The sequence below is a fragment of the Orcinus orca genome, chromosome 20, assembly GCF_937001465.1.
Source record: "Orcinus orca chromosome 20, mOrcOrc1.1, whole genome shotgun sequence".
Taxonomy (NCBI): domain Eukaryota; kingdom Metazoa; phylum Chordata; class Mammalia; order Artiodactyla; family Delphinidae; genus Orcinus; species Orcinus orca.
The window spans coordinates 47,813,462-47,827,939 of NC_064578.1; the positions used below are offsets into that span (position 1 = coordinate 47,813,462).

At 51.8% G+C, this 14,478-nt stretch overlaps 1 protein-coding gene across 5 annotated transcripts in view; it reads left to right on the top strand.

Moving 5' to 3' along the window:
• GRIK5 (glutamate ionotropic receptor kainate type subunit 5) overlaps positions 1-14,478 on the top strand; it is a 57,308-nt gene that overhangs the window by 17,990 nt on the left and 24,840 nt on the right. For all 5 annotated transcript variants that reach the window (XM_049703948.1, XM_049703947.1, XM_004271228.4 and 2 more), the window contains 6 exons: positions 22-75; positions 175-336; positions 1,935-2,087; positions 2,451-2,555; positions 2,682-2,789; positions 13,487-13,690. In XM_049703948.1, coding sequence (XP_049559905.1) covers positions 22-75; positions 175-336; positions 1,935-2,087; positions 2,451-2,555; positions 2,682-2,789; positions 13,487-13,690 — 786 coding nt within the window. The remainder of the gene's footprint in view (positions 1-21; positions 76-174; positions 337-1,934; positions 2,088-2,450; positions 2,556-2,681; positions 2,790-13,486; positions 13,691-14,478) is intronic.

The window sequence follows — 14,478 nt, forward strand, 5'->3', positions numbered from 1 at the left end:
CCTGCCTCCTGTGTTCTCCAGGCCTCGGAGCTGGGAATGACCTCAGCGTTTTACAAGTACATCCTCACCACCATGGTGCGTACCCTCTGCAGCCCCCGAAGCCCCCATCTCCCCGTGCAGCATCTGCCCTGACGTGGGCCCAGCCCCTCCCTCACCCCCTCTTCTTGGTCCCAGGACTTCCCCATCCTGCACCTGGATGGGATCGTGGAGGACTCCTCCAACATCCTGGGCTTCTCCATGTTCAACACCTCTCACCCCTTCTATCCTGAGTTTGTGCGCAGCCTCAACATGTCCTGGAGGGAGAACTGTGAAGCCAGCACCTACCCCGGCCCCGCGGTGAGCTCACACCCTTGCCCCCGGCACATGGGCATCCTGCACACAGACACTTCCGGGGCCCCTTCAGGCCTTGGCCGGTTGTGCTCAGAACCCTCCGGTGCCCCACTCGCTTTCTGAGAACATGCACGAGGCCTCACAGCGTGGCCCTGAGCTAAGTCTGAGCCCTTTCTTCCTTTCCACCTCCCAAGCCGCTCCAGCCACATGGGTCTCCTCCAGGTGCCTCTGCTGCCCCAGCACATGCGCAACTCAGGGCCTTTGCACTTGCTCTTCCTCCTGCTTTGCGTGCACTTCCCCAGGGAACTAGCAATTTGCTCCCTCCTCTCCAAGTTACTGCTCAAATGTCCCCCTGTTTACAAAATGGCAAACTACCCACTATTTAGCCACCTTCCCTGCCAGATTTTTCTCCATAGCATCTATCTTTGCTTATCTAATCACCATGTGGCTTGCTCTATGTTTTGCTTAGAGGTATGTACAGATATTTAGCTTGTAAGTTCCATGAGGGCGGGCATTTCTGTTTTGTTCACTATGGTATAACCAGCATCTAAAACCACCTGCTCAGAGTAGTATCTGATAATATATGTTGAATAAATGCAAACATACAAAAGATGCATATTTATGTGTATTTGTTCACAAACATCTAGCCATACACCAAGGTACCAAGACACTCCTACGTGCACAAAAACTCACACAGACACTGAGCCTTGCAGTCAGACATGTGCATGCAGGGCCATCGCACACATACACGGACAGGGGAGCGTCCATCCGCACCCCACACCTACCTACCCAACACGGATATTCAGACCTTTACCCCACCCAACCAAGACACGCTCTCCCAGACTCACATCCCATGTTGGCCGTCACCGCTCAGTGGCCAGTTTGTGTCGAGCCCTCACTGTGTGCCAGGCGCTATTTTGAGCACTTTGCATGCATTGTCTCGCTTGAGCCCCACATAAGCACTCGGAGGCAGAGATAACTATCACCCTTCCTTTACAAGGGAGGAAACTGAGATTCTGAGAGAGGTGTGGACTTGGTTCTCTACAGGAAGTAGTAGGGCCGGGCCTCCAGCTCAGAGCCTCCCAAGCCCTGGACTCATAACCGTTACGTTCTCCTGCTTCCTGCACATCAGGCCCACCCTGTATATAGACAAATAAGCATGTTTTTCCAGCCCCACCCACATAAATGTGTCCCCAGACACACTCAGACAGGGGCTGTGGCTGTCTCCCCCCACCCTCCATGACCCTACATCAGCCACAAAGACACACAGATTCCTGCGCCCACCAACATCCCCCTTGAGGGTGACAGCTGGCCGTCTAGGCAAACCCTGTCAGACGTGCCCTTCCCCAAACAGACACAGGCCGCACGCAGTCAGGAAGAGCTGCCCCCATGGCGGCGTGGGCAGCATGCACGTCTTTCCCACTGTCATCTCCGATCCCCTAGAAGACCGTCCTCGCTCCTGACCTGCGTGGTTTTATGTTCCTGGAGAGAGGAGAGTTGTCTCAGGGCTTGGGGGTGGTACACAGGGCTTTGGGGCTCCCCTGGCTGAACTGCATCTTTCCCATCCCTCCCCATCTCTGCCCCCCCCACACCCCACACCCCAGCTGTCAGCTGCCCTGATGTTCGACGCCGTGCACGTGGTGGTGAGTGCCGTCCGGGAGCTGAACCGCAGCCAGGAGATCGGTGTGAAGCCGCTGGCCTGTACGTCGGCCAACATTTGGCCCCATGGGACCAGCCTCATGAACTACCTGCGCATGGTGAGCCGGGAGTGGGGAGGGCCGAGGTGGCGTGGCAGCCTGCCTCCTGGGGCGGTGCTCACTGTGTCCACCCCGCAGCACCCCCTCTGCCCTGTCCCCCCACCTCCGACCCCGGCCCCACCTCCTGCTCTCCCTGGGCCTCACTCTCCCGTCTGTCTCTCCTCTCCCGGCCTTCCTCTGCCTGTCTGCGCTGCCCTTGCCCTGCTTCTTTGTTCCATCTCCTCTCGTTTGCTGGCATGTTGTCTTACTCGTTTAACTGTGGTCCTTCCTGGTCCCTCTCCCTCTCTCTCGTCTCCTCCATCTCTGTCTCTTCCCCTCTGGGCCCCTGCCACCCTTCCCTCTGCCCTCCTCCCGCCCTGCTAGGTAGAGTATGACGGGCTGACTGGGCGTGTCGAGTTCAACAGCAAAGGTCAGAGGACCAACTACACCCTGCGCATCCTGGAGAAGTCTCGGCAGGGCCACCGTGAGGTGAGCATCCCCAGGACAATGCCAGAGCCTGGATGGAGCTGGGGGCTGGGGCAGGGCGGGGCGGGGCCCAGAGGGCTGAGGCATCCTCAGGCAGGGCCTGTGCTGACAGTGTCCTCTCTGCCTCAGATCGGGGTGTGGTACTCCAACCGGACCCTGGCGATGAACGCCACCACCCTGGACATCAACCTGTCGCAGACACTGGCCAATAAGACGCTGGTGGTTACGACCATCCTGGTGAGTGGCCCTTGTGGGGACAGGCGGTAGATGAAGGTGCCTTTCCTGAGCGGTGCCCCAGGCCAGTCCTAGTGAGGAGGAGGGATGCCTGGGCTGGCACGGCACACGGACCAGTGGGGACGTGACCCAGGCACCCAACAACTCCTGACTGTGGCCGCGACGTCACCAGCCTAATTGCTGCTGGAGCAGCGGTGGGCACAGACTCTGCCATCAGAGTCAGGTCCAGCCCTGGGTGCTGCCAGCCTGCCGATGCACGGCAGAGATGGGAACGACTGGCATCATGAGGATTCCACGAGGCGGTACAGGCGGGGCGCCTCTCGCAGCGCCTGGCCCAGGGTAGGCCCCTGTAAATCGCCATTGCTAGAGCAGTCATTTTGTCACATTTGCCCACCGAGTGTGTTGACACATGCCAACTTATTTAATATCCATCTTGAAGAGGCTCAGAGAGGTAAAGCGACTTGACCAGGTCACACAGCAAGTATAAGGCATAGCCAGGACGAATGCCATGTCTCTTATAAGGCATAGCCAGGATGGATGCCGTGTCTCTGAGTCTCCAGAGCCCGAGTCTTAACCACTGTGCTCTGAATGTCCAGTCCTCTCCTTCCTGAGCACCAGCCGTGGAGATGGTCCTGGAGCCCCTGGAGTGTCACTCCTGCATTTTACCAGACCAGAGACCGAGGTGCCTTTGTGGGTCCGCGAGGATATATGGAGCACCTGTTCTGCACCAGGCACGGTGCTAGGCCCTTGCAGGTGTCACTCATTAAACCTCTCAGCTAGTCGGTGAGGTTTGTCCTATCTTCCTCCTTTTGAAGGTAAGGAAACAGGTCACAGGGCGAGTCCCTGCTGGAGCTGAGTGACATGCTCGGAGCCCCTGCCCTCTCCCCTGCACCCTGCTGCTTCCTGCCAGGAGGCCAGGGAGGGGAGACGCACAGGACCTGGGGAGCAGGAAGCTGCCTCGAGCAGCTGGGTCCCTGGCCCGCTGGCATCCGTTGTCTGGGCGAAGCCCCTCGGTCACCGTGAGGCGGGCTGGCTGATGGCTGTGGATGCTGAGGTTGAGAGGATTACACAGGCTCCACAGGACGTCGGAGGCCCCCTAAAGCAGCACGTCACAGAGCTATTTCCTCTGTCCCTAGGGAGCTCCTGACCTAATGTGGACCTCCTCCGGGGGAGGGCCAGATGGCTTACAGACGGGAAACCAAACACTTCGTAACAGCCTCACTCAGGGGCCCTGAGGACCAGGCCAGGCTGGCTGGGAGACGGAGCGCCTCTGCACGTGTGGGAGTGGAGCCAACCCCAGAGGCTTCCTGGGGTTCTCGGTGGGGAGCAGGGGCGGAGGTCAGGGAGGGGGTATCAGGAGAGCAGGGCTGTGACCCCGGGGGGCTTCCAGTCTTTTCCCACACTTGTCTCCAGTTCTCCCCAGGGCCCCTGAGCCAGTGTTGCCCTCTTCCTGACCTTCATTTTTCTCCTGACGGAGTCATTCATTTTCTCATTCATTCCACAAATATTTACTGAAGCTGCCCTGCGCCAGACCTCACACATATTCTGGAGGCGGAGGAATGAGTCCCAGGTGGTCCCGTGGTCTCCCTATCCTTGAGTGACCCTGCAGGGGGAATCCCAGTCTGATGGAGACAAACCTGGACACAATCATTTCCACACAGGGTAATAAGGGACCCCCACAGAAAGGAGGGGCTGCCTCAGCCTTCAAAGGCCTGAAGAAGGCTTCACAGAGGAGGTGGTGTTAGACAGGGCTTTAGAAGCTGCGTAGGAGTTGGGTGCACAGAGAAGGAGGGACCTGGCCTTCCAGGCAGCAGGAACCACAGGAGCAGGGGCCTCAGGAGGTGTCTGCCAGATCGGATGCGGAGGCAGTGGCCTCAGTGTGCACAGCCGGACCTGCCCATTCATTCACTAACATTTCAGACTTGTGTTTCTGGGCTGGGCCTGCTCCAGGCACTTGGGGATTCAGACGTGAGTCAACCTGGGCGCCGGGGACAGGAAGCTTTCAGGGCTTGTCTTATTCCCTGCTCTGTCCCTTGGGCCTGGGGTGGTGCCTGGCACCTAACGAACATGGAGGGGTGGTGAGTGCTGTGACAGAGGTGGGGAAGGGTCTCTGGAGAACTTAGTTATGCTTATCCTGGTCGTTAGAGACCGTTAAGCAGGAAGGGGCAGGGCCAGATCTGGGTGTCAGAAAAGTGGGGCCCTGAGGGACGCTGCAGGAGAGAGAGACGCCCCAGGTTGGGGAGGATGAGGCCTGAGCTGTCTGGGGCTGTGGGGAGGGAGGGGATCTGATGTGGGATGTTGATGGGCTGGGCTGGGGGAGGGAGCAGGTGGGGTGGAGACTGGGGCTGTCCCTGGGTGGTGCCCACACATCTGGAGTTGAGCGAGGGTGGGCTGGTGCCAAGACCAAGAGAGGTCCCTCAGGGAAGCTGGGGGTGCAGGAGAGGTGCCCCAGGGGATGAGGCTTTGCAGGGCCCTTCCCCAAGCCCCAGGCCCCACCCCCTCCCAGAGAGGTTCTCCCTTCATCAGACTGGGACATGTCGTCCTGCTCTTTGGTGCCTCTGGGGTCAGACAGACCTCACTTGCATTCCTGGCTTTGCCTGGACCTCAGGTCATCGAACTCTCGAGGCTCCATACGTTCATCCGTAAAATGGGTCTAATAGTCCCACCTTGAAGGGCTGTGGGAGGATGGCATGAGATCAGCAGGCCCCCCTGGCAGTGTCCTGCTGGGAAGATGTGCTGAGCACATGTGAATCCCTTTTCTCTCCCCATCTGGCATCATCAGTAAGAATAGCAGTCGGAAATTCCCTGGCTGTCCAGTGGTTAGGACTCTGCGCTTTCACTGCTGAGGGCCGGGGTTCAATCCCCGGTCGGGGAACTAGGATCCCACAAGCCGAGTAGTTGGGCCAAAAAAAGTAAAGAATAGCCACCATCGTGGCCAGAGTCTTTGACCTGTATGCTGAGCTCTTCGCTGGAGTTACTTGGCGTTCATGGCAGCCCTGAGGCAGGTACCGTTGTGAGCGCCGATTTTCAGACAAAACTAAGGTGCAGGAGGGTTAGGTGACGCGAATCGCGCAACTAGAGGATGGCAGAGCCCACGTGCTTCTACGTTGCGCCACACCACGTCGATTTCTGCTTCTTTCCAAGCCCTCGCTGCTGCGTTCTAGGCCTGGCCCTGCCGTCCGTACACTTTGTGACCTGGGTGGGTCTCTTCTCTCTGTCCTCAGCTTCCTCCTATAAAATGAGGGAACTAAAATATTCATAATAAACTGAAGGGGGTAAACTAGATCGGGGTCCTTTAAACTGCCCTCCAGGAAGTCTTGGATATGGAATTGGGTCCTGGCTTCACAAAAAAGGTCCAGGCAAGCAGCTTGTGAGGAATGTTCTAGAACCCACCGTACTTTAACATTTCTTAGTTTCAAGGGATTTTTATAGAAGTGTAACATGCATACAGAAATTTGCACAAATCGTTAAGTGTACCACTCACTGAATTTGCAATTACTGAACACACCTGTGGGACCAGTTCTCCCACCCCCAGCTCTCCATATGCCCCTTCTGGTCTCTAACCGCCCCCCAGGTTAGCTTTGCCTGCTTTGAACTTCACATAAATGGCATCGTATTCTATGTTCTCTCTGGTCTGCCTTCTTGTGCACAACACGTGTTTGTGAGATTCACCCACGTTGCTGCAAATAGTTTAGTCTCGTTATATGTCCTGTTATATGAACGCACCGTGATTTACTTACCCACCAAATTGATGCGCATTGAAGTTGTTTCTAGTTCTTTTGCTATTGTGAATAGTCCTGCTGTGAACACCCTACCACACGCCTTTCGGTGAACATGCATAGGCATTTCTGTCGAGTGTATTTGCAGGAGTGGAATTGCTGGAGTTTTCCAGCCTCGGTAGATACTGCCAAAGCATTTTCCAAAGTGGCGGTACCATTCCCCATTCCCACTGGCAGTGTGTGAAGGAGAATTCCAGTCGCTCCTCAGTTTAGCCGGTGCTGAGTATAGGAAGGTGCCAGCCCTATTGTAGTTTTAACTTACATTTCCTTAACGACCGTGGAAGGTGACCACTTTTTCATTTATTGCCTGTTTGGAACCTTCTTTTGGGAAGTCCCTGCTCAGATCTTTCTCTATTTTTAGAAAATTGGAATATCTGACCTTTTTATTGATTTGTAATCTATTTATATGTTCTGGATATAAGTTCTTTGTTGGAATATGCATTGCAGAGAACTTCTCCCACTCTGAGGCTTGCCTTTTCACTCTTGGTGGTATTTTTTTTGGCTGTGCCGTGCAGCTTGTGGGATCTTAGTTCCCCGACCAGGGATTGAACCTGGGCCCTCGGCAGTGAAAGTGAGGAGTCTTAACCAGTGGACAGCCAGAGAATTCCCCTCAATGGTATCTTTTTTTTTTTCAATATTTATTTATTTATTTGGCCGTGCCACGTCTTAGCTGCGGCATGCGGGATCTTCGTTGCTGAGTGCAGAATCTTTGTTGCGGCGTGCGGGATCTTTAGTTGCAGCTTATGAACTCTTGTTTGCAGCATGCGGGATCTAGTTCCCTGACCAGGGATTGAATCCGGGCCCCCTGCATTGGGAGCGCAGAGTCTTAGTCACTGGACCACCAGGGAAGTCCCCCCAGTGGTATCTTTTGATGAAAGGATCTTTAATTTTCCTAAAGTCCATTTTATCCTTTTCTCCCTGCTTTACGGTTAATGCTTTTATTTATTTATTTATTTACGTACGTACTTATTTATTTATTTTTGGCTGCATTGGGTCTTCGTTGCTGCGCGCGGGCTTCCTCTAGTTGTGGCGAGCGGGGGCTACTCTTCATTGCGGTGCGCGGGCATCTCATTGTGGTGGCTTCTCTTGTTGCAGAGCACGAGCCCTAGAGCGTGTGGGCTTCAGTAGTTGTGGTGAGTAGGCTCAGTAGTTGTGGTGCACGGGCTTAGTTGCTCCACAACATATGGGATCTTCCCAGACCAGGGCTGGAACCCGTGTCCCCTGCATTGGCAGGTGGATTCTTAACCACTGCACCACCAGGGAAGTCCAGTTAATGCTTTTAGAATTTAAGAATTCTTGGGATTTCCCTGGCGGTCCTGTGGTTAAGACCCCGCGTTTCCACGGCAGAGGGCATGGGTTTGATCTGTGGTCGGGGAACTAAGATCCAACATGCCACACAGCACGGCCAAAAAAAAAAAGAGTTCTCTGCCTACCCCAGGTTCATAAAGCTAGTCTCCTATATGTTTCTTGAAAATGTAATAATTTTGCCTTTTACATTTAGATCTACAATCCACCTAGAATTGGTTTTTGTGTGTTATGTGAGGTAGGGGGGTCAGAGTACATTTTTTCCATATGGATGTTCTATTGAATGGCACCATTTATTAAAATGTTCATTCTTTCCCCCTTCAGCACAGTCTTACCCTTGTCATAAATCAAGTATCCATTTATGTGTGGGTTTCCAAACTCTCCATTCTATTGTCTGTTTGTCTGTCTTTGCTCTAATACCACATTGTCTTAAATACCATAGTTTTATTTTATTTATTTTATTTATTTATTTATTTTTAACATCTTTACTGGAGTATAATTGCTTTACAATTGTGTGTTAGTTTCTGCTTTATAACAAAGTGAATCAGTTATACATATGTTCCCATATCTCTTCCCTCTTGTGTCTCCCTCCCTCCCACCCTCCCTATCCCACCCCTCTAGGTGGTCACAAAGCACCGAGCTATCTCCCTGTGCTATGCGGCTGCTTCCCACTAGCTAGCTATTTTACGTTTGGTAGTGTATATATGTCCATGCCGCTCTCTCACTTTGTCACAGCTTACCCTTCCCCCTCCCCATATCCTCAAGTCCATTCTCTAGTAGGTCTGTGTCTTTATTCCCATCTTACCCCTAGGTTCTTCATGACCTTTTTTTTTTTTCTTAGATTCCATATATATGTGTTAGCATACGGTATTTTTCTCTTTCTGACTTAACTTCACTCTGTATGACAGACTCTAGGTCCATCCACCTCACTACAAATAACTCAGTTTCGTTTCTTTTTATGGCTGAGTAATATTCCATTGTATATATGTGCCACATCTTCTTTATCCATTCATCTGTTGATGGACACTTAGGTTGCCTCCATGACCTGGCTATTGTAAATAGAGCTGCAATGAACATTTTGGTACATGACTCTTTTTGAATTATGGTTTTCTCAGGGTATATGTCCAGTAGTGGGATTGCTGGGTCGTATGGTAGTTCTATTTTTAGTTTTTTAAGGAACCTCCATACTGTTCTCCATAGTGGCTGTATCAATTTGCATTCCCACCAGCAGTGCAAGAGGGTTCCCTTTTCTCCACACCCTCTCCAGCATTTATTGTTTCTAGATTTTTTGTTGATGGCCATTCTGACCGGTGTGAGATGATACCTCATTGTAGTTTTGATTTGCATTTCTCTAATGATTAATGATGTTGAGCATTCTTTCATAACACCACAGTTTTAAATTGTCTTCGTACCCAGTAGGGTGAATCCTCCAGTTTTCGTGTTCTTCTTTAGGATTGCTTTGGTTCTTTTGATCTTTTACATTTCCATATGCATTTAAATATCATCTCTAAAATTTTAAAAATATTTTAATATTAATATTTTAAACTGGGGGCAGGACAGAAGTTAATTAAATAGAATTAAGTAGCATTCAGTTTAATTCTACACTAAATAGAATTCAAAGCGTGTGGGGAGGGGGGGAGTGAAAAAATCCGTCCCCTTCCCTCCCCAGTCCCCCATTTTTTTCCCCATCCTCCCAGATATGTCTGAGCATGTACGAGCCCATACCCACTTTTTCCTTCACAAAGGATAGCATATTGTACACGTTGTTCTGTAGCTTGTTTTTTTCCTCTGAATATATCTTATAGAACTTATTTTAGTAGTTGCCTGGGATTCTTTGATGACATCAATAATCTTTTTAACCTGTTCCAAATTAGGCTGTTTCAGTCTTTGTTCCCGATACAAGAAATGCTGCCATGATCCTCCTGGACCTACATTTTTGTGTACAGGTGCATAGCCATTCGTAGGATGAGTTCTTAGAATCAGACTTAGCAACATCCCACTGTCCGTCTGCAATGCTGGGCTTCTGCAGAAGATTCTTTTTGAAGAAATCTGAAAACCTTGGATTAGAGGCTTCTTAAAACCCTTGGATCTGATGGTCTGGGGCTGCGGGTTGAGTGATAGATCATTGTTTTCTGACCTAGCGTTCTGTCCACAGGCCTCAGTCCCTGTTTCTGGCTCTATCAGCTCCCACCTGATCCTGAGGCCTCAAACCCAAATCCAGAACCCAGGTGCCTCAGTCTTGAATTTGAAGATCAGCTTGGCCTGGTGGAAGGAACAAGGGCTTTGGAGAGCACAGCAACTGGATTTTGAATCCCAGCTCTGCCCAATCTCCCCTTCCTACTGCCCTGCTTCAGCTGTGTGACCTTGGGCAAAACACCTGACCTCTCTGAACTTTGGTTTCCTCCTATGTACATCAAGAGGGCTGTATGAGCACCTTCCAGCTCTAACACTGGGTGTTTGTCTAGAGAATTCTTGATTTCTGATTCTCTAGCTTTGATACCCGGCCAGGCCCCCCCGTCTCTGTGTCTAGCTTCTCCCAGCTCCGATCTTGTTTAGTCTGGCATAGGGCTTAAGAGCAGAGCTTTGGACTCAGCCTGACTTGTCCATCTCAGCCACTCACTACTTCACTTCTCGGGACCTCTGTCCTCATCTCTCAAATAGAGGTAATCATACTGACCTCCTACGCTGACAGAATAGCTGTCACACAGCAAGCCCACAAGAAATGCTAGCTGCTGCTGCTATTATTAGTATTATCTCATTCCTATTCCTGGTTCCACAGTTTTGGATTTGAAAATGTGGTTTGGGAGAGAGAGAAAAGCACTGACTTCCCTCCATCCCATCTCCCCTCAGCTCTGAGACTTTGTTGGGGTCCTGGAATCTAGTCTATAGGTACCTTATAGTACCCATCACTGTATAACAAACCGCCCCAAAACCTGGAGGCTTCCAACAATAATGATTATTATTTCTCACAGTTCTGTGGGCCAACTAAGCAGTTCTGCTGAGCTCACCGTGGTTGCATTCAGCTGGTGTCTAGGCTGGGCTGTTGGCCGGCACATCTCGGTTCACTCATTCTCCCTCATCCTTCAGCAGGCTGGCCTGGGCTTCCTTTTTTAAAAAACAAATATTTATTTATTTGGCTGCGTCGGGTCTTAGTTGTAGCACGCGGGATCTTTTGTTGTAGCGCATGGGCTCCAGAGTGCGCAGGCTCAGTAGTTGCAGTGCGTGGCCTTAGTTGCCCTGCGGCATGTGGGATCTTAGTTCCCTGCCCAGGGATCAAACCCACATCCCCTGCATTGGAAGGTGGATTCTTAACCACTGTCCTACCGGGGAAGTCCTTGGCCCGGGCTTCCTTACACTGGGGTCCCAAGAGATCTCTCTGAGGGCCCAGGCTCTGAAAGTCAGACAGCACTACTTCCAATGCATTCTGTTGTCCAAAGCAAGTCTTGAGGGCCGCTCAGACCCAAGGAGTGGAAAAATCCGCTCTCTTTTTTTTTTTTTTTTTTGTGGTAAGCGGACCTCTCACTGTTGTGGCCTCTCCTGTTGCGGAGCACAGGCTCCAGATGCGCAGGCTCAGCGGCCATGGCTTACGGGCCCAGCCGCTCCGTGGCACGTGGGATCCTCCCGGACCGGGGCACGAACCCGTGTCCCCTGCATCGGCAGGCAGACTCTCAACCACTGCGCCACCAGGGAAGCCCCACTCTATCTCTTGACGGGAGGAGCTGCAAAATACTGGGCTCCTACCTTGGAGCTCAGTAATTTTGTGCTGAATGAATGAGAGGTGGCAGAGGTCACTTGACCTCTGTGAGCCTCAGTTTCCACATGTGTAAAGTGAGTCTAAGGATACCTCCCGTGGAAGGTCACTGTGAGGAATTTTTTTTTCTATTTTTATTGCGGTACACGAGCCTCTCACTGTTGTAGCCTCTCCCGTTGCGGAGCACAGTCTCCAGATGCGCAGGCTCAGCGGCCATGGCTCACGGGCCCAGCCGCTCCGCGGCATGTGGGATCTTCCCAGACCGGGGCACGAACCCATGTGCCCTGCATCGACAGGCGGACTGTCAACCGCTGCGCCACCAGGGAAGCCCTTTTTTTTTTTTTTTAATGGCCACGCCACACAGCTTGCAGGATCTTAGTTCCCCCACCAGGGATTGAACCTGCGCTCTCGGCAGTGAAAGCGTGGAGTCCTAACCCCTGGACCGCCAGGGAATTCCCACTGTGAGGAATTAAATTGATAAAATCCAGAGAACGCACACACACAGGGGCTGGAACTTCGCAGGTGTTCAGTCCACATGGTAACCATATGGGTATTATTGCCAAAGGTCTTCTTGCTGATTCCTAAGTCCTAACTTGTTTTATTCCTAAGTCCAAAGTGACACTGTACAAACAACCATTTAGACAATAGCTATGTAAGATAAGTATCCCTTTTGTTACCATCATCTTCATATGCCTCGTCTTACTAGCACTTGGAATATTCTCTCTGCTTTTGTCCTTATTTGGCACAAAAAGTGTCGGTAAAGTTTGCTCAAACCCCTCAGAAATAAGCATCGACATAGCAAAACAGCTGTAGGCCAGAGATTGCAAACTGTCAGGTGTTTGTTTAGCCTGCAAAGCATTAAAAAAAAAAAAAATTGGTATTAGAATTTGAACTGTTGCTAACCTTTAAAATCAGGAGATTTTACAAAACATCCTGGGTTTCCAAATTCTCTTGACATTGGACCATCTGGCATCTCAGGCCTGCTTCCCTTGTGGCAGCATTGGGCTGGAGCTAAATCCTGGTGGGGCAGATCCTCTTTGATCCCTTGGTGGCTCATGAAGTCAGTTTAATGGGTTGTTATTGGTTGTGTAGAAAAATGAAGTAGAGCAGGATGGAAAATAGCAGGGTATTCTGCCATAGTCTTAAGGGAAAGGACTGCTTTGTGGAACTAAGTCTAGTTACATGTGTGCAACTGTGAGCACACAGACATATGTGTATGACTTGGATTACAAGTAAAATATATATATCTTACTGCGGGTTTTAGCTAAAAGTTTGAAAGTTTGGCAAGATCTCCATCCAGTCTGATTCATTCAAGTTACCTGCCTCCCTTGTAGCCATTTGAGCTTGAGATGAGGTTGTCTGGTGGAGATCAAACCAGTTTCCTGTGATCTGCTAGGGCCTGGCAGGGTCCCTGTGCTTTTTCCCTGGTTCTGAGTATTTGTTTTTGTTTTGATAGTTATTTTTAGTTTTAGTTTTTAAATTGAAGTATAGTTGATTTACAGTGTTGTTAGTTTCAGGTTATACATATATATGTATGTATATATACATATATTCTTTTTCAGATTCTTTTCTCTTATAGCTTATTACAAAATGTGAGTAGAGTTCCCTGCGCCATAGAGTAGGCCCTTGTTGGTTATCTATTTTATATACAGCAGTGTGTATATGTTAATCCCAGCCTCCTAATTTACATGCCCCCGCCACCGACTCTGAGCATTTGTAAGCAGGGGATGAGGGCAAGGACTCCGTCATCTCCACTCTGCGGGCAGGTTCCTGATCTGGCTGCAGCCTGGGCCCTGGGACCCACGACCCAGCCCCCAGATGCCCCAGTCTCTGACCCCCCCACCCCTTCTCTCCTGCTTCCCCAGGAGAACCCGTACGTCATGCGCCGGCCCAACTTCCAGGCCCTGTCGGGGAACGAACGCTTTGAGGGCTTCTGCGTGGACATGCTGCGGGAGCTGGCCGAGCTGCTGCGCTTCCGCTACCGCCTGCGGTTGGTGGAGGACGGGCTATACGGGGCGCCCGAGCCCAACGGCTCCTGGACGGGCATGGTCGGCGAGCTCATCAACCGGGTACGGCGGGGCCGGGGCTGAGGAAGGGGCCGTGGGTCGGGTGAGCAAGGGTGGGCAGGCGGGCAGGCGGGCAGCCAATGGTGCCTCAGAACCAGCCTGGTGCATACAAGGGGTGGGAGCCGACGGTGCGCTGTGTCCCTGTGGCTGGTGAGCACCACGGGGTGGGCACAGTGGGGAAGAAGGGCGATGCATCCCTTCCCGTGTTCCTCTTTCAAATGCTTCCCTCACGTCACCTTGGCTTAGTCGGTGCTCAAAGATGTGTTGAGTGAATGAAAGAGATGTGGAGTGGGAATTGGACAGATGTGGAGGAGATGGAGAAGGCTTCCTGTGAGAGGCAGGGAGAGGGCTAGGCGGCCGGGACGTGCGCTGTGCCCAGCACCTGCCAGGAGGTGGACGTGGAGGCTGCCTGTTGCGCTCACAAGGCCACGCATTCAGTAGGTGTTTATTGAGCACCTAGTGTGTGCCTTGCACCACGCTGGCGCGGGATATAGTGGTGAGCACAGGGGACCTGGACCCTGCTCCCAGCAACTTAGGGCTCCATTGAGATGCAGAAAAGCAAATGACCGCAAGACAGAGCCATTGGCTGATGGGGAAAACTCAGAGGAGGGACCCAGAGGCTCCTGACCCAGCCAGGCATCCAGGGAGGGCTTCCCAGAAGAGGTGATGCCCAAGCAGATTCCCAAAGAGTGTGAAGGAGTCAGCAGGGTGAAGGGGGGGTATGGGAGACGGGCAATGTGTTTGATGGCATTTACAAACAGCGGGGGGTGGGTTGGGAACATGAGTAAGAA